Here is a 27,305-nt window from a genome sequence, read left to right as displayed (position 1 = left end):
CCGGAACATCACCGCCACCGTCACCGTCACCGTCACCCCACAAATAATGAAGCACGACAACACGTGCCGGAAGTTGTTTGTATACCATTTGGTGTTATCTGTTTATAACCATCAAATCTATTGTACAATGTTATTAATGACCTATGTTACCAATTTTTACTGATTGTTATTGAACAGACCTATATTAATAGACCTATGTTCCTATAAAGACCTTACCTTGACAATGTTACCAAGGACTTAAACAAATTTATTGAGAAAAACCTTTATAATTTTTCCAACGCTATGTAAACATACCTCTTATCACGACGCTATCTAATTATTTTAAAATTGCACTAATTAAGTACAATTTTAAAGAAAGCAAAGAGTGATGTGAAATTCGGGTTTTTATCTAGTTTTTCTGAATTAATTATTCCCATGATTTTAAAAGTGAGCAACAGAATTCGTGGAAAATATAATTTGTAACATCATAAAATTGTACACTCAACATCCGAATTCATCATTTTCTTCCGTCCAACAACAATCTCGTGACTTAGTTCCCACAGCAAATCTATAAAAACCGCGTCTTTTTCTCCCTCAGGGGAGTCTGATTTGGTCTGCTCATGGGTACGTGCTCGTGGACAAGCCGCAAATTATTTGTTTAACACAGTCACAACAAATTTGACCTAGTGCCTATAATTTTGGATATTCCGTCGTCTACGGACTTTGCAAAGAGGTATGAAATGAAATCTGTAAACTCTCTCTCTCTCGAGCTCCCTTTACACGTAATTGAGAATTAGAATTGTAGCTTAGTGAACTTAGAATTGCAACTAACTTTTTCGTTGATTTTAATAAATGTTGTTTTGTTGTTAAATGGAGTCTTTACTTGACCGTCGGCCATGCCTTATTGTTGACCCCATCTCACCTCCCCTCCACTCGCATAACGCGTAACAAAACGTAATAGCCATTCTTGACAAGTGGGTAGGTCAACGACCTGTTGCCAGAAGGGGCAGTCGGACTTCCTCTGACACTCTCCCAGGCTCACAATTGTATCAGAATTATGCTGCAAGTATAATTGACTTATACTAGCAGCATAATTTTGATATTAGACTAAAACTAGTCTTTAAATGACTTAAAGAATAGAACATGTTATTATTATTCATAATATTACTGAAAAATAACAGAACATTAATGTTTGCTTTTGATTTCAATTTTATATCAAACAACTCAAAAGATTAATAAAAGATTTTTAATGTTAATTATGATATCATTACAGTAGACCCCCCTATAACACGGTAGATAAGTTCTGTGTTATATGAATCCAGGTTGTACGAGTCACTTAAATACATGAGCCAATCACAGCCCGGCACGGGCTGTAATTGGCTCATGTATTTATTAATTCTTATTATTCTTATTATTCAATTCTTATTATTAATCTTTGTAATTTGATTTTTATCATTTGAAAATTTTTTCTAATTTTTAAATTGTTTTTTATAGGGTGAAGTTACTTATACACCTCGTTTAATGCTGATTGATTTAAAGGAAAATTTTAAAACTTTAAATAAATGTGGTGTTCTTTATAATATGCCTGTGACAAATTCACCAATGCCATTATGGTAAGAATAGTGTAAAAAATATACTTTTAACCCTGCGTGAATTGCTAGGAATCGTTCTCTTACTTAGGTCGCATGGGTCTGTCAGACCCGCCATTTTTATTTTGAAATTAATAAATTTTTTCTATCGCGTAGAAGAACTACAATTTTTCCGTTAAATTCTACGCTTTGTTTTCTATTTAGTAGTATAAATTACTTTTGTATTGACAAAATTGTCTTTTCAATATTTATTTTTACGTAATTTGATGAAAAAAACACAAAATAATAAACATATCAAATTTCAACTCGCTGTAAGTTATCTGACATTTCACCGATAATCATCGGGTTTGTTTGCAAATGGGGAAGAAAGATCACTCATTCGTGTGAAGTCGGTAGAAATTCAGTACTACTGCTAAAAATTTTTTTAATAGACCTCGCGTTACCCCCTATTGCGAGAGTCAATAAACATTAATTGTTTTATGGCTCTATTAAAAAATGCTTTTTTCTGGGTTTCAAATCGACTAATTGACAACTGTTTTATTTTGTTTTACTCATTAGAATGTCTTCTTCAAGATTTAACAGATAGTTTTGTTAGATTTTTACACATGAATTTTATTTTTTATTTTTAATGTGATATAGTCGTGTGTTAGGCTTAACTCGATCACCTAATTCAAAAATTGACATCGGTCAAAATATTATTCAATCCATCAAAATTCTTTGTTGATAGTTTAGATATAAATGTTTTCTCTGCACGAAATGAATCAATCGAAAAAATAATGAGAGGACCATCAAAAATTCGGCAATTTATGACATGTTCTCGATTCTGTAATTTGTTTTTTTTATAATATAAAATATTCACATAATAAAACTTTAAAAAGGCATCCATATCAATATCTGAATGTTATCAAAATGCAATTATCAAAAATTTTATAATTTTCGCAATTTGTATTATCATAATTTAGTTTTGAGTTTTTTTGTCGCGCAGTGTGTATCGCGCGACAAAACAGTCGCTACGCGATCAAACGCATCGATTTCATTCATAATTACTTGTTATGTATATCGGGCTAACTTTTTAGGTTTGTTTTGTTGTGCCGCGATGAAAAATAAATAAATAATAAAAGCAGATTATAATTAAAAATATTTTTATCAGATTAATCTGGATTATTAGATTATAGAATAATTATAGCTATGCGATATGATTGTCATGTAGTTGTAATTATTTTCCTTATATCTAATTTTTTAATGTTTACTCATCTGAACACTGTCGAACATTTAATTAGCAATTTATAGCTCATAACGCGATTAAAACAAAAGAATTTATAGTGATTGTGTAAATTCGATTACCAAGATCATTTCCGAGGGGGCAGGATATTTCCCGGAATTTTATAGCTAGACTGTTTTCACAAGTTTCTGATTACTTAGTAAAAGTGAAAAAAAGCCAACTTGCATCGCCTAATAAACGAGGAATAATCATAAATTAATTATAAAAGTGATAAATAAAAATTATATGATAAGAATAAAAAATAATTAAAATAATTAAAAATTAATTAGACATTACTTTTAAAAACAATATTATAACAAAAAAAACAAAAATATAAATATACAAATAAATAACAATATGATAAAATTTAATAAACACCGCGCGACAACTTAAACGCGATAAAGTTATTGCGACACTCGCTATCGGCAACGGCAACAAATTAAACGGTCTTTTTTTACCCCCATAATGAGTCGCATGGGTCTGACAGACCCAAAGTATTTTTTTTCTCAAAAATGAGCGTTGTTATTCAAAAAAATTTAACAGCATGTTAATCGGGTTAGAAAGTTAGAAGAATATTAATTTTTTCAGATTTTTTGGAAAATATTCAATATTAAAAAATTTTAACTAAAGTTTGTGCCGGGACTGTCAGACCCGTGCGACTCGTGTAGGGTTAATTTAAATTTTGAATTAATAAATTACATGTAACTATTACACTTGGTCTATTTTTATTTAATTATATAGTTTTTCAAGATAATTTAAAATATTAGATTATTAAAATATTTTAATTATATCTAAAGAACAATTACATTATCTCTGTATATTATATCTAAATTAGTTAAATCTTAGCAGTTGGATAGGAATAAATAATCACTTAAATCAGAATATTATAGCTACTTTGTGTTGTGAACTCCAATAAATATAATCTCCAGTCTATAATCTGCAGATTGTATATTAAAAACCTTCCAAGTTTAATGATGCAGGTTATGGATTGTTACCTATAATCTGTGACAGTTTTTATCCAACAACAAAAAATGGCTTTAAAATCATTTTGTTTTATGTAAAGAAGTTTTCTTGATATGATAAAATGTGATGAGTGTCTTGTTGTTTGTGTTGAGTGAGTGTAAAGGACAAAGGTGCCAATTGATCTATTCACTTGTACTTGTGAATGGAATGTAGTGTTACTTACAATAAACATCTCCAAGCCAATGTTTGTTTAAAATATATTTTAAGTTTAATTTGAGATGTTTTTAACTTAATGTAATCAATAATGATTAATGATATTTGACTCTGAAGCTTGTCCAAGAAAACTTTGTCTTCGTGATGTAGCACGACAAGACTTTTCTTTTTCACTGCTGATATGGAGAAGTTTGCTTCAGAAGATCCAAAAATTTTTTAGAGTTTTATCTAATAATAATATTTTGTTAATACACAGATTCATGAAAACATTAGGAAGATAACTATGTTTAAAGGACTCAAAAATCGTATTGAGGAAGTGTAGTCATATTTGTGTGGAATCAATTTTATTTTTATTATTATTAATTTTTATTAATTTATAATGATTTTTTAAAAATCATTATAAATTTGGGATTAGAACAATAATCTTAGATTAAGCAGTTCTGCAGAATGTTAATTTTTTTTTCTTTTAAATATTAATAGTGCATTGCTGCTAAATATAATTAAACTTGAGTGATATTGCTCTGTAGTGTGTTTATTGTCTATTTTAGTATTATAGTTAATGTTTGTTTTATCATGTCATTAACGAGTGTGATTGATTGTTTGGACTCAAAAATAATTTTCTTTATATACTTATGATGCCCAAAATTGTCATAAGTTGGGAAGTTGTAAGTTACAAAACATTCATTTTGTAATTTACTTTTGTCTTGTAATTTACAACTTGCCAATGACTTGTTTTGGGAATTTGGTTTGTTTTCAATATATCATCAAAAACCTTTGTTTTTGTTGTTACTTTTTTTTACTTAGTAAATTGCTGGATATTACTGGTATTGTATTGTTATTTGTAAAGTACAAACTAACTGTATTGTATAATTTGAAATTTTCATTGTACCACTTTAAAATGAATAGCTCAATTTTTTTCTAGATTTGGATATATTTTTTTCATTATTAAATGTTCTTATAAATGAAATCATTTTATTGCCAATACACCAAAAAGCAAATAAATTATGATATATGTATGAACTTGTGAAAATTAATGATGATAAACCTGTTTTGATAATGAAAAATTATACCTATGGATTATAGGCTGGAAATTATAGTAATTATTTTTTCTGAAAATATATTTACAGATATATACCAATATTATACAGTTAAACCTCTAAAATTTTGCACCTCTAAAAACATAACATCCTTCCAAACTATTACATTTTCAAATTTTAAGATATCTGATCTTCCAATAATGTGGTGTTCAAACACAAGTACACAGATGACATCAAAACTCTTCAGTAAATGGCTGCAACATATTAACAAAAGAATAATTTCTGCCAAAAAAAAATATTGCTGCTCTTTGTAGATAATTCATGTTGTCATTCCATGGGAAAACTAAGCAACATTGAAATCAAATTTCTTCCTTCCCAATCTCACATCTGAATTACAACCTCTAGATCAGTATTTCTCAACCTGTAACGAGTCATTACCCATTTCAATAAAATCATTACGTTGTATCTTCCCCTTCACTTTGAAAAAAAATTTGTTGGGTTTATTAGTTTATTTGATAATTATATACTTTGTAAAAAATTAAACATTTATTTACTCAGAATACATATTAGATTTTGATATAAATAACAAAATTAAAAAAACAAATTGTATGATTCCTGCTGCTAGCGACACACGAGTGAAATGCGATGACAGCATTACTCGCTGTGAATCCCTGCTGTAAGCTTCAAAATTCCAATGCTGAGGACCGAGGCTAATGCCAAATTCGTATTGCATTGAATAGACTAGTGACTAGTATAATGTTATTTGTTTAATTATTTTACGATATAACGAATAAAATATCTAATTATTTTTAATGTTTTGCTATATCGCCCAGAAAATTGTTTTTTGCCCTTCAAAATATAAATTGTTACTTATTGCCCCCTAACATGGAAAAACGCCCACTTGGGGCAATATCACCCCCGTTGAGAAATGCTGCACTAGATCATCTGTACTTTCAAATGTTTCTATTGATAATCTATGTTGATACATCTGGCAGAAACTATTGACAATTGCAGAAGCACTAGCAAATTTGCTAAGATCATATTCGATCTTGATGTAGTGTTATTGATTGCAGCTTCCTGGAGAAATATTAAGAAAGAAACATTAGTAAAATGCTTTAAAAGGCAGGTTTTTTTCCTACTAATATTGATGATCCGATTGAAGAATCTGCCATGATAGTAAACCTGTCTGTTCTAGATGTTTTGCCTCTGATCATATTCTATGTGAAGAACTGGATGAAGATCCAAATATTAATAGTGCTATTCTTGTATGTGAAGAGGGAAATGAAAAAGATGAAAGATTTTGATTCCACAACAAAAAACCTTTGACAGTTCTGGTGACATTGAAGATTTTATTGATGGAAGTTATTTCAATCTTCAGTAAAACTCAATTCAACAAGATGCTATATTATGCAGCCACAAATGCAACGTATTTAACAGATTCTTTTCTGAAAGTTATGAGATCTTGAAAAATCATACTTAAAAGAGCAGCAGAAGTTAAAGCAATTGGTCTTAACTGACTTTTTTGAAAGCAAATAAGCCTTTCGTAAACAAACACTGTAAGCTTAAAATATGTCATTTTTCATTTTTCAGCACAATACACTGTTTAAAATGTCATAACCCACTAAATTTTGACAATGTAAAGAATTTTGAGGTTTTCCAAAGTGAATTTTACTTTTGAATTTTTTATACTTTTCTTTGTTAGAGAAAGGGTTAAAATTTTGGATATTTAATTGTATATTAGTTCTATCTATGATTATTGCAATATAGTCAGAAAGAACTGCAATATACTTCATAAATGATACATTACTTTTTCACTATAAAAACTTTTGATGATGTATGTTTTCTCTGTAAAAATATCTTAATTTCTGACTCTGATTTTTTAGAAAAAATATGATGAAATGAATGAGTTATTCATAATTTTAATTCTTATTTAATAGGCATGGGAAATTGTCAACCTTTAAATCAGACTCCTTGTCAAAAAATGAATTTTTGCAAGATCTTGACAAAGAAGAAGTAAGTAAATTTTAAAAAGTAAAATGTTAAGTAATGCAGTTACATTTTTTTCATATTAATTGCCATTGATATGAAAATTGAATGGTTATGTCAGTAAGATTATCACATGAAATGTATATAAGTTTTATTGTGATAAAAAAAAGTTTTAATGAACTGGAATATATCTTCCATATAAAGTTACAATAGTTCTAACAGCTGGAAATCTGTCTTTGGAAATAAAACAGTTTTTAAACTATGATTAAGTATTGCTGATTAGCTTATGGCCATTCATATGATTTTTCAAATTTTCTAATTACCAAAATTAGTGCTAATCTGTGATAATTAAGAAATGATTTTTGTTAGAATTCTTAAAGAAATTTCATAATAAAGTTAACACGTTGACTGCCATCTACGAGATGACTCGTAGTTACCGTTTCTGCCTAGGACGCCACCTACGAGTTATATCGTAGTTTGTTTCCTTGCCATATTTGTGCAGCTACGATGTAATTCGTAGTATATCAGTGTAAATATGAATAGATAGCTTCAGGGGCAAGAACAAAAAATCAAGTTTGGCTTACATGAACAGAACATTTATTAATAAATGAACAGAAAATATAATCATAAAAAGTTTATTCAAAATCGAAAGCAAAACGATATTTTTATTGTTTGTGATAATTTTTAAAACAATCTTCTACGCAAAGGGCTGGCTTCTCAAGACAGATTGGACAGAAATAACGCGTTTCTCGGCGTTTTTTAGCTTTGGTACAAATTCGACATGGCTTTGTCGGATGTTGTTTTTTCTGAGTAGATGGGATACTCTGTAAATAGTGGAGCTTCTGCAATTTAATTTTTTTTGAAACTGGTTGAATCTCTTCTCCAATCAACGCTTTGACGAATGCTTCTCTAAACTTTATAAGTTTTATTTTAGAAGAAGTTGCTTTTTGAAAGAGTTTGTGCGCATTATGTATATATATTTCTATAATATGTAATGCAACCTTTTTGGGCCATCTAATAGTCTTTCTTAGAGCTGTGTAGTACGATAGCATTTGATCTGATCGTCAATGCCAGACATTCCATGATTATAATCTCGAATTATATTCGGTTTCATCGAACATTTTCTATTGCGATTGAACACCTCTACCATTTCAACAACGTGCATGTTTGAAATGGTAAGGACTTCTCGTTTGTCTTTCCATTTACATACAGTAACAGGACCATTTCGCTGCCAAATAAACTCCCCCATCCTCACCAAAAATTTTGTCAGATTCTGAATCACTTAGATTAGTGTAGTAATCAAGTTGTTTTTTAGTCAGTGGTCTTTTCTTATCCATTTTGGGATATTTATAATTTGATTATAAAAATAAATAAAAAATAACACTCTCAAAAAAGACGTAAATGTGATGTGCTCGCCTCTATATCCGATTTATTACTAATGAATTTAGACGCACATCTCCGATTGGCTGTAGCGAAGTGACAGGACGAATCGTGTCTGTGCACGAATTAACTCGTAGTTTGGCTTTAGCGAAGAGCTTTCTGTTACATAAGCCAACTACGAGATAATTCGTAATACCTTTATTTTAAGAAAAACACATTTTATATGCTATTTGATTATTACTATATACTCTGATTAGAGTTTTTAATAATATAATATAATTAAATTAAGTTGGCGTTTTACAACAGAATCCTAAAAAGTCACGTGGCAGTCAACGTGTTAATAAATTCTATTATTTATATATACATACACATACACGCAGTAGATGTTCATTAATCCAGCATCTGATAATTCATAATTGCTTGATATTAATCTGGCATGCCAGAATTCTGCAAAAAAGAATTTATTTGGACACATGATGCATTCATTCATTCATTCATTCATTAGATTTAATTAACATAACATAGTTATATGCCCTGATTTCGCAAAGCATTATCAGGGTTACGTACAAGGAACAAGGATATACAATATGTACAAAATAGAATGTTAGATCAGGTAACATGATGCACTAAAAACACTAACAATAATTCATTCATTAACATTTTTGCAGTTAGTGTGTACATAAAAAAAATTAGAAGCATATAGCAGTGTGCGCTGATCCAAATTGTACAGTAATGTCTGTAACATTCACATTGAATATAATACATAGAGATTTGTGATAAAACAAAAACATTCAATAATCTTGCATCAATTTGGACCCACGAGTGTCAGATGAGCAAACTTCTAAATTTGTCAACTTCTAAAATTTATATGTTAATATAATATTCTGTTAACATATAAACTTTTTACCTGTTTTAACTTTTAATTTATAGCTAAGTAGAATAAAGACATTTTTACTTTATATCTTCAATTATATAATTTATCTGCAGTTTTTATTGCAAAAAAATAAAATAATATTTACTGTATTAGTTTTGAACACAATAATGCAATATATCTCTAGTTTAAAATCTGAATCTATCATTCATTATATAAGTTGAAATAACATTTTTGTTCTCAACCATTATCTATGAATCACGAATAAGTTTTTGAATCCATTAATTTTGAAAAAAGTTTGTTTAATATGATAATGTATACAAAATTTCTTTAACACTTTTATTTATCATAATGCAAATATCTTTGCTATTCTGAACATATATTTTGATAATATATAATTTTTAGTAGTTTAAACACTGCATTATTTATTAATTTAGATTCAAACTATATCATATAGTAATAATATAACTTGAGTTTTAAAATTCTTTCTGAAAAAAATATTAAATTTCTTTATCCTTTATGATATGAATTGGTTCGGATGGAGTAAACAATACACTGTTCAACAAAATCTAAGAGACAAATATAAATTCTGAAATATTTCAAAAGTATGAATGAACTAAAAAAACTTAATATGAAGACTTTTTTATAGTTTTTGTATGAAATAATGGATTATATATATATATATATAGTAATACATGCAATTCTGTTTTTATATGGGATTTTTTACACGAGTTTGATTTAATGTGGTCTGGAAAATAAATTAATAAATTCAGTTCTCTTTTTATAGGATTCATTTTGATTTAACACAATTTGTTAAACTTTCCTTTTTTTTTTAAAAAAAAAAAATCCATTTGATTTTAATTTTTAAAATATTTATAATGGTTTTTATATGAAATTACTCATGATTAAAATAATTCTTAGAATTTGCATTTTAGACTTACACAGTAAATTTTAAGGTAGTATTTTTTATGACTTATTTGAATGTGTCAATCAGTCTTTTATTTTGACTTTATCCTATGAATGAAGTGTCTGAAAAAATTTGATTTGATAGTTTGTTTGTATGATTGTGTTTCTTTCAATACAGGGTAGTTTTCATATGTTATTTGGTGTTAAAAACTAGAGGTATTTGATATTTAATTGAATAAGTCAAATAAAAATAAAATTTGTGTAAATAATATAAATTTGCTAAATTTTGCTTATAACTAAGTTAATTGCTCTTCCTCTGCTTTGTTAAATAAAATTAAAATATTTTGTTTAAACACATCTTATGAGTATTATATTTGTTGGTTTTCAAGGTCTGGAATTGATTATTCGTTTTTTCATATAGAAGTGTTTTTTTTTTACATGGATTTTTCAGGACCATTTCTATCATATAAAAACAAAATTGGGTTTATAAAATTATCTAATTCATTAAAAGCATGAAGTAATTATTGCAAAACTTAGTTGAATGTCATTTATATTTAAGCAAAATATATAAAAAAAATAGAGAGATTATATGATCAGCCTTCATGAATATTCAGGTAATGCAGTTATAATTTACATTGAGAATAAGTTTAATTGAATGAAACTATTAGAATGCCCAATTTTCAAAAATTGTAGTGTTGAAAGTAAATATATTTATTTTTCTGAATTTATTGAATTTGTTACATATAGATTTTACCATAAAATAAAATAAAATAAACTCCATTTTTATTTTGCTGAATATAATTATAATTATATACCTCTTGCTTAAGGGATTAATGTTAAATTAATAATTTAAATAATGTATATTTTCAATAATCTAGGCTACTACATTAATTTGTTAAATTGTACTAACTTTGGTTTTATGTATCACTCTGTGTATTTCATTTTGTAATATCTTATATTAATCTATTGTATTAACTTATCATTACACTAACTTTATATTTTCAATAATATATTGGTTGAAAACTTATTTCTACACAAATATACATTTAAAAAAAATACAGGTTTGCAAATTTCAACTAATAAAAAGCTGTTTGGATTTTGAGATGTGATTTTTACTAACAACTATCGATACAACTAAAAACTCTCTCTTAAATGTTTCCATCACAAAATGTTTTGATACAAAGGCTTTATAAAGTTTTGTCAAAAATTTATAAAAGCATATTATATAAATATAAATAATGGGGGAAATTAATTAAAAATTAATTAAAATTATTAGTTTTAATTTATTATAATGCAGAAAAAATTACCAATTTCAGTTTATCATTAACATGTATGGGTACAAAAATACAACATAAGCCACTAATTAGCTTTGTTGCTTATCAGTTTGCTCTAAAACTGCATTTCGTGGACCTTCTCTTATCTTCTGCATCTGGAATGTTCCTATGCATCATCCAACAGTAATCCACCATCATACTGACATCCTACCGTCCCTGTTATCTTCTTTCCGTCTCTTTAATGTCATGATGGAATCTTTCATCTTGTTCTTCACTTACAGCGCCTAGATTTTCAGGAAAGTAATCCAAGTGCAAGTTCAGAAAGTGTACCTTTAGGCTCATATTGCAGCCCAGTTCATGGTACTTAATTAACAAGTTCTCTACTATTTCTTTATAGTCAGGATCTTTATTGTTTCCTAGAAACTTTGAAACAATTTCCTTAAGTGCAATTCAGGCATTTCTGTTCATTGCAGAAAGACGTTCTGTGTCTGATATTGATTTCCTTATATCAGGTCCTGTAAATACGACTTCTTTTAGTTTTGCTTTGGACAAGGCTGGAAACTTTTTTCATAAATACGAAAAACAGTCTCCATCCTTTAACCTTTATAAACTGTTTCAGTAATTTCAGCTTAACTATGTAGCCCTTTCTCTGAGTTCACCAAGCTGCTCCTCACAATATTCTTTGTGCCAGGTTGTAATTGTTTTCTAGGTGGCCATTGCTTTTTTAACAACATAATTAAATAAATTACAGCATAATAAAATAAAAACATGTCACTAATATGGGTGTGAAATATGCAAAGAAAGCATCTATTTATCCAATAAGAATGGTTTTGCAGAAAAATCTTACATGATAGAGAAAAACTAGTAACATTTTTGAATTCAGCATAAAAAAATGTATAAGGATCACACAAAAAAAGTCAAACAGTTTTTCCACTGCAGACCTGTGTAATTGTTAGTTTGCTTATATAGTATTTTAAAATAAATTTAAATAACATTTAAATTAGCATTGAAAATAGTGTTATTGATTGATATGAACAATAGTAAGATTTTCATCTAAATTACCAACACACAATCACTTTTAGGAAATTGCTTATCCCGATTTAAGTCTCAAGATGACATCTATTGATGAAGATAGAGATATTTGTCAAGGTAATTTATTTCAGTGTGTTATTTAACATTAACCCTTTAAATATTAATTTGAACTACAATAGTTTTAAAAGGAAAAAAAATTAAACAATATGAATAATGAATCGAATGAGTTATAAATAGTTTCTTACACATTAACAACTTTTTAAAATATTTTTACATGATACTTATTTTTGCACTTATTTATGACAAAAAGTGAAGAACTGATATTTATGACATAGATTTGTTAACAGTTAATACATTAAATATTGTAAAAGAATATAATTTCTGTTAGTAATTTTTGTAAATTTTTAACATTTATAGAAATTACAGAGTATTACTATAATATTTATGAAGTAATTACATTTACAAAAATATTTACTGATCTAGTTTCTGTTTGATCATAAAATTGAAACTTTTTATTGAAAATATTTATTTATTATTTTGTTGTTGTTTATTAATTTATTAAGAAAGAGTATAGTTTAATCAAAAAGGAATTCTTCAGTATAAGCCTCTGAAGATCAATTGCTATCCTTTACATCAGTGGTGAACAACCTTTTCTGGATAAGAATCACAAGTGAACTTCATAGACTTCTGGTGAATCATTTTTTTTTTTGAATTGCAGGCTTTAAGTCTGCCAAGTAGCAACATACTCCATAACTGCCAATACACTAGATACTAAAATAATATATGCTAATGATATCTAAACTGGTAATATATAGTTTATTCTCATCTTTTTACTGGTCAAGTTTAGTTTGAATATTCTTTGTCACAAATATCAGATAAATTAAAGTTGCGTAATGAAACAAGGCAGAAAACAAGAAAATAAAATTATATTGACAAAGTTCCAGGGGCTGCATATTATGACCTTACAGGCCACTGGTTGTTCATCACTGCTTTAAATCATCTCACATTTTAGAAATATATTACTGTTTATTGTAACCAAATATTGTCATATGAATTTAAGTAATTAATTTTTAAATCATTTGTAATTATTCTTTTATAACAAACTTTTATTGTATTTTAAATTAATATAAGAAAGCTGTGCTATTCATTACTGTTTTATATTTTTAGCTGAATCATCATCATCAAATTCTAAATTAACTGAAAGTTTAGAAATTCCAAATAGAAAATTTTATGACCTTGATGACAGGATAACAACATGGTCAGATTTTTTGAAAATTCATTATCATCCTAGAAGTTTATGTTTTATTGAAGATTATGGTTGGTAAGTTAATAAATAAATGATTCTAATTATTAAATTCCGAAAATGTTTCTGAAATTTTTCTACTGATTATAGTTAAGCACGTAATACATTTTTTGATATTTCATTAAGTTATAAAATCAAGTTTTTCAGGTTTCTTTCTTTTCCGAAATCATTTATTTAAGAACATTTCTATATTACATAATCAATATAATTGTTTCACGGTAGATACGTTCTGTGTTATATGAATCCATGTTGTACAAGTCAAGTACTTAAATACATGAGCCAATCACAGCCTGGCACATGTGCAGTTTAGGGCCTACGGCTGTTTGAAAGGTTTTCTTCCATCAAATTAATCGATTCTAGACTAATTCGACTCAACATTTCCAAATCGCATATAATTTTTTGGGAATAATCCATATAAACTATGCTATAAACAAAAAATTGTAGGATTACTTATCAAGTGCACACCGTTCGACGATGCCATTGCTTAAGCTTGTTTTTGTTGCAAAGTGGCTCATCGAACAGCAGGTGCGGGTTTCCTGATCAGCGAATTTTTCGCAGAAAAATAACTGAACTTTGGAGACATCATTAATAAAAATTATATTTTTATGGCCGTTGAATAATAAATGTTTTTTAGTAGGTCCAGTGCTCGTTTAAACTCAATGGTTTGTACAGTATCTGCTATTGGTCCAGATTTGACCAATCCTGTCGCGACATGAGTCAGTGATGGTGTTTTACAGTGTTATACGAGTCTCTTTTAGCATGTTATATAAACACGATCGAAATTTTTTTGCCTTGTTATACGAATCTGTGTTATATGAACCAGTGTTATAGGGGGGGTCTACTGTAAATATATTTATAATTTAAAAATTTTTAAATAAATTATATCTGAGGAAATAATTAAATAACTTTTACCAAAAAAAAAAAAAATTGAAATCTTAATAAAATGTAAAGGATAAACAAATAAATTTCTTGTAAATTTATCATTTTCTATCTTAAGATGGAAAAATTTAAATAATTATCTCTTTGTTCTATTCTTAACTTTTGAAAACTTCAAATTTCTTATAACGCTTTTTGAAATATATTTATTTCATTAATTAAAACAAATAATATTTATAAATCATTTATTGAAGAACTATAATATTTCATTTGTGTTTAGTGAAAATGAATTTAATGGATATGGATGTGGTGTTGAAGTTTTCAATCGAGAAAATATGTATGATTTAATAGACGATACCTTGAGGTATTTTTCTGAGGAATGTGATTATTTACAGGTTTGTATTAAAATTAAAAATTAAATTCTATTTACAATAACAATTTTAGTTTAATTTAAAATTAAGATGTATTTGAAGTTTAGATATAAGATATTAGAAAAATTTTGTTTTTGATGATTTTTTTAATGTTTAAAGTTCTAATATAGGAGAAACAATATATTAAAGTACATAATTTTTTCCTAGGGTTTTCATGTTTTGATGGATGGTTATAATGGATTTACAGCTATAGCTAATGGCATTCTTGAACATTTGGAAGATAGTTATTCTAGCAAAATACGTTTGTGTTTTCCAGTATATAATTCAGATTTCACATTATGGAGAAAGAAAAAAGTATGAATGATCTCAGAATTATATTTTTATTTGTTTTTTCTGGTAAACAGCATTTCAGTTTATGAAAATAACAATTTGAATCTAATAAAATTCAAAAAATTGATCAATTCTAAGAAATTTTTAATTTAAAAAATCTCAAGAATTACGAGTGAAAACACTCTTTAATTCCGACTTCCGACTTCGATAGATTTGAAACAAGAGAAAGACCAGTAAATTATTCTCAGTGATTCTTACTTTATTATATCCATATATATTTCACTTTACACAGCCTCTTCAGTGGATATCACCCTGTTGCATTGCCGGTACTTTTATAATTCATCAAAAAATCCCAGCATGCATCAATGCATACGCCGGTATTTAAATTTATACAATTTGCATGTTGTTTTATACAATAATGTTCTATAATACGTCGTTTTTCGCGATTTTTTACTTTATACAGTATTTTAATATTATTTCGGTCAATAACACAATTTTTTATACTGCAGTGCTGTTGCCACGGGGATTCTATTCTGTTTAATCTAATTGCTGCCTCATGTTCTTTCAGCCTCACTTCCAGTTTTCTTCCTGTTTCTCCAACATAGTATTTCCGTTCTGTGCATGTACAGTACACACTAATTCATATACAACTTCAGCCATCTCCAAAACGTTTTTTGGTTGTATCTCCTTTGCTTTGTTAATCAGACAAATACTTTTGTTTAACTTATTTCGTTGTTCGCCTACTAAGTTAACAGAAAATAATTCTTTAATATACAGTTTATTATAAAACTGTATATTAAAGAATACAACCAGATACAAAGGAGATACAACCAAAAAACGTTTTGGAGATGGCTGAAGTTGTATATGAATTAGTGTGTACATGCACAGAACGGAAATACTATGTTGGAGAAACAGGAAGAAAACTGGAAGTGAGGCTGAAAGAACATGAGGCAGCAATTAGATTAAACAGAATAGAATCCCCGTGGCAACAGCACTGCAGTATAAAAAATTGTGTTATTGACCGAAATAATATTAAAATACTGTATAAAGTAAAAAATCGCGAAAAATGACGTATTATAGAACATTATTGTATAAAACAACATGCAAATTGTATAAATTTAAATACCGGCGTATGCATTGATGCATGCTGGGATTGTTTGATGAATTATAAAAGTACCGGCAATGCAACAGGGTGATATCCACTGAAGAGGCTGTGTAAAGTGAAATATATATGATATAATAAAGTAAGAATCACTGAGAATAATTTACTGGTCTTTCTCTTGTTTCAAATCTATCGAAGTCGGAATTAAAGAGTGTTTTCACTCGTAATTCTTGAGATTTTTTAAATTAAAAATTTCTTAGAATTGATCAATTTTTTAATGTCGTATTAACCGATCCCATTGCTTTTATTATTTATTTACTAATAAAATTCATTTATTTATTTTTGTTCTTAATGTATTAGTAGTGTATTTATATATTAGGAGACAATATATTATGTAGATATATAATTACTCTTAATGTAATAAATAAATACAACTTTTATGTTTTATTGAATAAGGATAGTTGAAGATAAACTATAAAGTTGGAAGATAAATCTATATTAAATGAATTTTTGATTCCTATATTACATGAATTTAATTGAATTAGATTTATTGGCTATTTCTTATATAATATAATATGAAAATGCTTAAATCATTGCTAAAATAATTGAAAATGCATTTAAAAAATAATAAATTTTAATTTTACTTTTATTGAATTAATGTTAAGTGTGTGAATTTTTTTATAGGTATCACATAATGACATTTGTCAATATTATAGCAGTCTCATGGGGTATAATAGTTTAGCGATGTATAGTCATCTTTTCTCACCACTTGATACAAATTCACATTTGTATTCTGGAAATCCTAATATAAATTTTCCTTATTTAAACTATAAGGTAAGTGAGTTATTACATCAATAATTAAATATAATATTAAAGAGACTGTAGAACTCTGTCAATGAAATTATCTGGATATGCTGCAAAATTGGTTAATGCCACGGAACATGACAACATGTTCATCTTTCAACAAGATGGAGTCTCTTCATTTTCACTGGACAAATTCCTGAAGACCATACTATCAAACTGTTGGGTTGGGAGAGCTGGAGTTGCAGATGATGAAGGAATGAAGCGGCCACCTCACTTTCCTTATTTCACTTCATCTGACTTCTTGAGTTATGTAAAGAAAAAGTGTTTGTGCCACTTCTATTAATGGATATTGATGAATTGAAGTTGAGTATTACTGGAACTATAAAGATGACTGACAGGAACATCTTACAATATGGAATTAATTAATACATACTGTAATAACTTAGGGAAAATCCTGTTAAATTAAAAAAAGAAAAAATTGTATCTGGATATGAAAAGAAAATCATTTTCTTCCCTGTAACAGGGCTTACAATTAATACTATAAACAATATAATTATTATTATTATATATAATAAATAATAATATATATTAATTTTAAATAAAATCATTTTAATGTTATGTTGTTATTTTTTTTTATCAATAAATGCATTTAAATGTTTTTCTTGCAACATAATTTAGAGTTTAATTTTTGTCTTTTATTAAGTATTAAACATTGTCATTGCATTTGTTGTTACAATTAATTTACATTAAATCTATTAATTTATTTATTAGACTGAAATGAATTATCATACTAGTTCTGTATTGTCCATTGCATTGGATACCATTACTCTTCCCATGAGAATGAAGTCAAATGCCATCCATTTAAATGAAATGATCAGTTCTTTAACGATTCTTGGGCAGAAGGTAAATATCATTATTAAGTAATATTAATAGATATCTATAGGTTAATTTAATAGCATAATGCACAGGAAATAATGTGATTTTCTGTTGTTATTAAGATTTTACAAATATATATTTATTATTATTATTATTAATTACTAATTATTAAAGTTTTAAATAAATGTAAATAGAAAAGTTACCAATAATAAAATAATTTATTTGAAAACACTTTGATACTATTTTTCTTCAGAATTAAATTAAATGTGATAATTATATATCTCGTTCATATAAATATCAATATTTCTTTATTCACACACATTAGTGCTGGCAATAAAATCAGTTTTTGGTAAATCCAATTAATTGGTGTTTAAGAATCAAGGTTTTAAAACCAAAAACTCAAAATCAGTTTTGAACAGGCAGTGAAATCAATATCGGATGTGTGTTTATTTGTTTTTTTTGACTTTTAGTTGGCAGTAAAGTATGCATGGATTTAAGATAATTCCACTAACCAATACACTAAAATTTTCTAGTAGTATAGCATTACAGTTTGTAAGTGACACCAATCTACCATTGTTTGCCATTTTCTTTCCCCAATCGCCTAGCATAACATGTTAAATCAAATTAGTTAACTTAAACTTCCTCTAAACTTTTAACTCAAAGTCTGAATTTTTTCCTAACTGATTTGAGTTAAACAAGTTTCATTGTATTAATAAAAATGTGATAATAAAATATTAATTTTACTGAAATAAATTTGATTTGTAAATCTGTTTGGCAATCGATATTTAAAATCCAATTTTACCAAAACTGGATAACTGATTATGAGAATTTCTGGTTCTTGTCAGCACTAACACATACAAACAAACACAAAGTTATTATGTGAAATACAAAATCTTGGAAATATATTTATTAAAAATGATTTAATTGAATGAGACAAAGTAATTTTTTTTAAATATATGTGAACTTCCTTTTTGATTTAGTGATTTAGCTGATGATATATATATTTTTTACTTCATTATTTTGAAAATCTTTCATCTTTCAAAACACGTTCAGTATTTGAAACAGTTTTTTTACAATAATAAAAACTCAAATAACACTTGCATTTTTCAATAGTGAATGCATGCTTAAATCAATAAAATAGAATCAAGATTTATTTCTAGATATTTGATAGTATAAGTATGTTAACAAGTTATAAGTTGATTTATCAAAAATATGTTAATTTTATAAAATATTGAATGGAATTTGTTTTTATTATTAGTTAACTTAATAATATTTTTGATAAATAAGTTAATAAATAATATCAATAATTTTAAAGTTCAATATTTTGATGTTAATACAGTGGAACTTTGCTTAACGAGCATAATTCATTCCAGAACCTTACTTGTAATGCGAAACACTTGTTAAGTGAAACAATTTTTTCCATAGAAATTAATGTAAAATACGATAATGTGTTCAATGCCGGAAAAAAATACTCAAATACCGTATTTACTTGTGTATAAGACAAGGTTTTTATTCATTTTTTGCTTCTTCAAAAATTTAGGTCATCTCTATATGCATAAGCAAAGGCTCCTTTGAGTTTTTGCAATAATTTTTATGAACCGTGTATAGTTCATGCTGCCATTATAGCAGAGTGCTATCGAGGTCAAGGTAAATGTCATTTTTAAAGAGATGATCCGAAAGTAGCTGGTCAGTTAGCAATGATTATAAATGTAGTTATTTCATATTAGTTAAATTGGTATTTTTAATGAATATTTGTACATTCTGAATCATTAAAAATAAACTTTTTCCTGTCAGATGCATTATAATCTTTTGGTTTTTCTACATGGGTATCAGGTGCGTAGAAAAGTATTCTTCAAAAGCTGACAGTGGTCATTCAGAAAATACTGCATTTTAAATTCACTCGAGGGATCAGAGGACAATGCTTTATGGAAAAAGAGTGAAAAAGAGGAGAATTGTAACAAAGCTTTGAAGGGTGAGTCCAAGTAGACAAAAGATGACAGTGTCAAGAAAACATGGTTGTTTGCCTTAATATGTGCATTTGATGATAATTTATTTGTGATTAAATGAAATAAAATTAGAATTGTATTAATAAATCTAATTTTCTTTATTTTGATCTTTGAAGTCACACCTTGTCCTATATGCAAGATTGTCTTATACATGAGTAAATACAGCATTTTATTTTATGTATAATGTTTATTTAAAAAAATTATACAATATACGTTGTTAAGGAGCATGAATCATCATCATCTTTTCTTCTAGCACGGAATGAACCAACCTGGAATGCGAATTCAATTTGCAGGAAAAAAAAATCACAGATAATAGCATGATGGAGCATGCACACAATCTGGGACTTTCCTTTTCCTTGTCACTCATTATGCGAAACATTGCTTGTTAAGCAAGTCATTTTTTAAAAATTTGATTTGCTCGTTATGAGAATCACTTGTTATGTGAGGTGCTTGTTAAGCGAGGTTCCACTGTACTTAAATGAAGCACAGTTTATTTAAAAATTCAATTATATTTGTACTGTTTAAATATTTTTGATAAGTTATTCATATCATCATCAAGAACAAATCTGAATTAGAATAGAATGTTTTGTTTTAATTTGAATTTGTTCTTCATGATATGAGTAATGTTGAACTGTATTTAGTGTATGTTGCAAGAATTTTTTGATGAATCTAAATAAATATTTGTAATATGTAATTTGATAATAAATTATACTAAATTAGTTTCTTAAAATTTTTTATTAACAGCAATTTTTAACGTATTTTTAGCTTATTCCTTTGACACTATGTACACCAATTCCTGTTGAAGAACATTCCTATCTAAATGATGTTTTAAATAGTTCAAATAATGTGAACTTAGTTCCACTTACTCCTTGCTGCAATATTGAACAATTTGATATAATTTCTCAATTTATCAATATTCGTGGTTTACCCAAATCAAAATTTTTTAAGTATGTAAATTTATTAATACAATATTAAATATATATTATTATCTATATAATTATTATTTATTATTATAATAATTATTTATTGTTATCTATATTATATTATTTTTAATTAGTAATAATAAATATAAGAAGTATTTCGTTTAAAATATATCTATATATTGACTAAAATTAAAAAAACACTTAGTTTTGTGGATTTTAACTCTTTTTCAGTGTTAAACATGAATATGAATTTATAAATAACTTACTGTATAAATTAATACATATATACATATATAATTATACACATGGCTTTTCTGCTACTCTATTGTACTTTGAAAATGTAATTTTTTTTTTGTATTTTTTATAGTAAAAAATTATAATTACAGTCGACTCCGGATAAGTCGACACCCCAAGGGGAAGTGGAAATGTGTCGAGTTATCCAATGGGTCAACTAAAGGAAAAAAACCACAAAACTGCAATTAATAAAATACAGTAGTGCTTTATACAGTAACATAGACTTACAAAACATTGTGTTCTCCATTTACAATTATTTTGTAGACGAAAAACTGAAAAATTCGTTTAGTGTTGTTTGTTTTGAGCACTTAACTATCTCGACTTTCTTTTTCAACGAACATGAATGTCTTGAAAACATCATCTTTGCAATTGTCACTTGTTGGCAAGTAATGTCTAAGGATTCTTAATGCCTCTGGCATGAGAAAATGCAAAATTGGATTCTGGTATGACGTTGATGTAGATTGTATATTTTCTTTTTGTTTATCTGTTATTATTTTATACATAAAAATACATAAAATGTTAAGGCATTTTTATTAATATCTATATATATTAATGTATTACTATATTATTAAATATATAAATTATATATTAATAAATAAATCGACTCCCGTCTTGAAAAAAAAAATGAGTTTGCATCACATGTGCGAAGTGAATTCATTTTTTCAGGAGGGGGTGTCAACTTATCGAAGTGTGGGACAGCAAAAGTATGTCGACTTATCCAGTGGTGTTGAGTAAACCGGAGTTTTTTAACATTAATGCCTATGTAAGTCGGCCGGGACCACAGAAAACTGACTACTTAACCGAGGGTGTCGAGTTATCCGGGTGTTGACTTATCGCGATTCAACTGTATATAAATTTATATCTATTAAAATAAATTTTTATTTCTAAGAATTATTAATACATTAAGAATATTTGTTTAATAAATTATCTTTGTATAAAGTTAAAACAATGTTTTAAATATTAAAATTTTGAGTTTATCAAAATCATAAATCTAACATTTTTTTATATATGCAGTCGAGTCCACATAAGTCAACACCTGGATAACTCGACACCATCAGTTAAGTAGTCAGTTTCTGTGGTCCCGGCCGACTTACATAGGCATTAATGTTAAAAAACTCTGGTTTACTCGACACCGTTTAACTTGTCACCACTGGATAAGTCAACATACTTTTGCTGTCTCACGATAAGTGGTCACCCCCTCCTGAAAAAATGAATTCACTTCGCACGTGTGGTACGAACTCATTTTTTTAAGGAGGAGGAGTCCATTTATTTATTAATATATATATACATACATACACATTAATAAAAATGCCTTAACATTTTATGTATAAAATAATAACAGATAAACAAAAAGAAAATATACAATCTACATCAACATCACACCAGAATCCAGTTTTGCATTTTCTCTCGCTAGAGGCATTAAGAATCCTTAGACGTTAACGACTTGCCAACAATTGACAATTGCGAAGATGATGTTTTCATGGCATTCATGATCGTTGAAAAAGAAAGTTGAGACAGTTAAATGCTCAAAACAAACAATACTAAACGAATTTTTCAGTTTTTCATCTACGGAGTAATTGTAAATGGAGGACACAATGTATTGTAAGCCTATACTACTGTATAACACACTACTGTATTTTCCTAATTGTAGGTTTCTGGTTTTTTTCTAACTTCGCTTTAGTTGTCACATCAGATAACTCTACACATTTCCACTTCCCCTTGAGGTGTCAACTTATGCAGACTCGACTGTAGTTTAATTTTTTTAAATAATAATAGTCAATATGAATAATTATTTTTAGAACTGTTAATTTGATATTTGTAAAGTAGTTTTTAATTTACACATGGGTTATGTTTTAGAATGTCTCCACAAACATAAAACTGATATCTTGCTTCTAGATTGATATCTATTCATATTTTTAATTAATGAAGAGTAATTTTTATATAAAAAAGGGAGAGTAATTAAAAAAGTACTTTAGATGATGGAAAAGGATATAAATACTCATATATTTTATGTATTGGTTCCAGCAGATAAATTAATGTAAAAGAATAACTAAAATGTAGTTTGGTTATTTTTTTTTTGCATTAGATGTATCTGTTGGAACCAACACATAAGTGTTGGAGAATAATTATCCAAGATAAGTGAAAAGTTGAATTTACAGGAATAGTATATATATGACAGCCTCTGGGATAATTTGTTAAAAGTTTAACATTTCATAACTTTTATTCCAGAGTCTGTCATCATTTTGAGAGAAAGATGTCGAGCAGGGGCAAAAATACCACAGATTCTGACAATTCCAAAATTGGTCAAAGGATTCTGAGATAATTTGTATTCCAGAATCTCTCATACATCGAAACCACACCCATTTTTGATGCCCCTTTGGATATACTTTTCTGCACGATTTGAGCAAGTTTCTAGAACAAATTGCATCCATTATTTATTTTTATTACACTAATAATTATTTAAAGTTTTATATATTTTAAGAGATTATTGGCGTCATCTGTTAGACACATCGTGATGGTGTATGTTTTGTTTAAATATAAACCAAACATACACCATCATGATGTGTCTAACAGATGACGCCAATAATCTCTTAAAATATAAAAGTTATATAAATATTAGTTCTCTTGTATATACAGTAGAGTATCGATTATCTGACCCCCCGATTAACTGACTTATTGGTTAACCGACCGCGTTCTAGTCAGCAAATTCAAATGTCCACTAGTGATGTGGCGCTACAATATTTGGTTATGTCTTGGCTACTTTAATATTATTTTTGTTAAATTTTTTCATGTTTTAGCTGGCAGCACTGGCTCGACCATGAATGGGAGGCTAGTATTTAAATCAGGCCTAATACACTATACTAATAATGTATTTTTTCATGCTTTTTGGTTATCCAACTTTTCAGTTATCCAACCAATCCCAGTCCCCAATTAAGTCAGATAATCGATGCACTACTGTATAAAGAAATTATTAAAATATATAAAACTTTAAAATAAATATTAGTTTAAAAAAATAAATAACCAACACAATTTATTCCAGAATCTCTCGCTCAAATCATGTGAAAAAATATATCTGAAGGGCATCAAAAATGGGTGTGGTTTTGATGTATGTGAGAGATTTTGGAATACAAATTATCTTAGAATCTGTCCACTTATTTTGGAATTATGTCAGAATCCATCATATTTTTGCCCCTGCTCGACGTCTTTCCCTCAAAATGATGACAAACTCTGGAATAAAAGTTATGAAATGAAACTTTTAACAAATTATCCCAGAGGCTGTCATATATATACTACTTACAGGAATAAAAACTTTAGTCAATATCTATACCAACTTATATAATTTTAATAAATGTCACATTTTGTTAATTACTATGATGCATTTAAACTATTCAATCATTACATGTTATGAATGTAATATATTCTATTATTGTAATTATATATTTTAAGCAGATTATTAAGGATTATCATTGGTTTATTTTTTATTAAATGTATTATTTCAAAATATTCATTAATAATTAAATTTTACTTACCAGTATTTTTGCAATTAATAAATTCTTAAATAGTAGAGGGTACTATAAAAGCGTTGTAATTCGAAATGAGAATTTTATTTTTTCTAATCCTCCTCTTTCTAATCTGATACTGACAACAGGACTGAGAAAAATAAGAGAAAACGATTGAATATCAAATTTAATAACAAAATAAATTTCTTTATTTATAAATTTTTTATAAAATTAAATAAAAATGAAAAATATAAAGGAAATATTTAAAATTTATATCTTATATAATAATAAAAAAATAGCAAAAACAATTTAATATATTACTTCTTTTCAGTAGCCATTTAAAACAGAATATAAAAATGACGGTTGAAAAAGTTTTAGGTTACTTCTTACAATCAAAGTATCCAAGTTCAATGAAGTAAGTAAAAATTTATTTCTATTTGTTCATAAATCTTAATAAACTTTATTTATCTTTTATTACACAATCTATTTTTTTTTAGTTTCTGGAAAATATGTCATGAGCCTTACAAGACAACAGCTCCATTTCCTCATATATTTAATTCAAAAATTAATGTAAGAGGGTACATAGGAAGTTCACAAAGAACAGTTGGAACAGGTTATTTTTATTTAATAAAATTTCATTACTTCATTGAATATAAAATTTAGTAATAGTAATAAATAAATAAATTTTTCTATTAAACTAATAATATATCTAAATATAATATTAATCTATAGTATTTTAACATCAGTTTTAATTTTTAATCTATATTAATATTTTTACGTGCTGATTTACAAATAAATACATGATAAAATAATCTAAACTGACTTATATATTTATTATATTATATTTATATTTTATAATATAATGTATGCAATATAAGAATAATGTTTCATTTATTTATAAATTTATCTACAAATGATCTATAAATAATTATATTTTTGCAAAATACAGTGTAAATCAGTTTAGATTGTTTATTAAATACAGTCAAACCTGTTTTTATGCGGGAGATAGGGACCGCATTAAAAAAAACACATAAAAAAAATCTCGCAAAACTTCACGAATGGCTGTAAATAATAGTTTTCGCAACACAATTAAAAAATATTTTTTTATGCGGTCAACAGGAACCGCATAAAAAAAGTCTCACGTAGAAAATAACTCAAAACCGTACGAAATAGAATTTATTGACAACAGATGTCAGCACTTGACTGCATCGTCTGGTCTATCGTCTGTTTTACATATTTTTGTCCAGGTGGCGTTTTGTTGACTTAAAAAGTAAATTATTTCATTTTTTGCATATTCATGCAATAATATTACTATAATAAGTGCATTTATGCTATAATAAGTTTATTTAGCTATAATAAGTCAACGTAAGACATGACGAATCGCACGAGACTAGTCGCCAACTATACCGCACAAATTAAAAATTCGCATTAAAAAAATCGCACATAAAAAGAGCGCATAAAAACAGGTTTGACTGTACTGTATATTGATTTCACATGTAAATCAACTGTGCTACTTAAGTGAATTTTATATAAATGGTAATTCTATAAGTAATAGTTATGGGAACTAATTAAAACTCTAAATATATAAATTTGAAATCTAATTAGAAAAACAAATTTAAACTTTTCTTATTCATATATAGTATTAATATTTTTTTGAATCCTTTAATTTTAGTCCTATTGATTATTACCTATAAAATTAGGCTTTAATCCTCACCCAGTTAAAAGTAAAGATGAACACAAAAGGAAATGTTTTAACTTCAAAATATGAAAAATAAACAGAGAAATGGTTTTTATGGAGTAATAATACAAAAAATTATAATAATCTTGAGCAAATATTATTTATTAATAATCACAATTTAAGAGTGATAAATTGTAATGAAGAAATATTGATGCTTCTACATTCATAGGAAGTAAGCAATTTTGTTGGTTGTCATAACTTCTTGCAGCTTTTCTGAACATCCTGTACATTCACTAAACACACTACTTGGTGGGGCTATCAAAAAATGATAACTTCAGTGGCATGATTTAATGTTTTACTTTTCATTACATGATAGATAATCTTTTAAAGATAAAAACATATATAATCTTTATAACTGAATAGATGATGTTACCCTCCATTTTACTCCTCTAAGGCCTAGAGCATTTACAATTGCTGTGCCATGAAAATTTCTGAAGCCCAAAGAACAATAAGTGTGCATGTCAAAATTAAAACCTCTTTAAATAGATCGTAAGAGTTTTTCATTGTTATAATAAATAAACTTATACATAATGCAGTAGAAAATATATATTCATAAGCAAAATTATATGTGCATAACACTGGGTTGTTTCATTTAAAATGAAATTTTCTTTTAATCAAAAACATATCTATAAGTGCCTGTATTTAGTTAAAATTATTTTAACTTAGAAATAGTGGGATGTTGGGCAAGTTT

At 27.2% G+C, this 27,305-nt stretch overlaps 1 protein-coding gene across 2 annotated transcripts in view; it reads left to right on the top strand.

Annotated features, from left to right (window-relative positions):
• Window positions 1-27,305, top strand: part of mst (misato mitochondrial distribution and morphology regulator) — a 39,548-nt gene that overhangs the window by 10,853 nt on the left and 1,390 nt on the right. The window contains exons 3-13 of one of the 2 annotated variants that reach the window (XM_067268378.1): window positions 1,474-1,592; window positions 6,980-7,055; window positions 12,542-12,608; window positions 13,659-13,812; window positions 14,951-15,065; window positions 15,249-15,395; window positions 17,158-17,307; window positions 18,049-18,180; window positions 20,925-21,106; window positions 25,211-25,291; window positions 25,374-25,489. In XM_067268378.1, coding sequence (XP_067124479.1) covers window positions 1,474-1,592; window positions 6,980-7,055; window positions 12,542-12,608; window positions 13,659-13,812; window positions 14,951-15,065; window positions 15,249-15,395; window positions 17,158-17,307; window positions 18,049-18,180; window positions 20,925-21,106; window positions 25,211-25,291; window positions 25,374-25,489 — 1,339 coding nt within the window. Of the gene's footprint in view, window positions 1-1,473; window positions 1,593-6,979; window positions 7,056-12,541; window positions 12,609-13,658; window positions 13,813-14,950; window positions 15,066-15,248; window positions 15,396-17,157; window positions 17,308-18,048; window positions 18,181-20,924; window positions 21,107-25,207; window positions 25,292-25,373; window positions 25,490-27,305 lie in introns of both variants that reach the window. The other variant, XM_067268377.1, reaches the window with a different exon arrangement.

This window comes from Centruroides vittatus, unplaced genomic scaffold (genome assembly GCF_030686945.1).
Source record: "Centruroides vittatus isolate TY-2023 unplaced genomic scaffold, ASM3068694v2 contig_3254, whole genome shotgun sequence".
In the NCBI taxonomy this organism is placed as follows: domain Eukaryota; kingdom Metazoa; phylum Arthropoda; class Arachnida; order Scorpiones; family Buthidae; genus Centruroides; species Centruroides vittatus.
The sequence above is the reverse complement of the archived record's forward strand: the minus strand, read 5'-3'. Positions and strand labels throughout refer to the sequence as shown.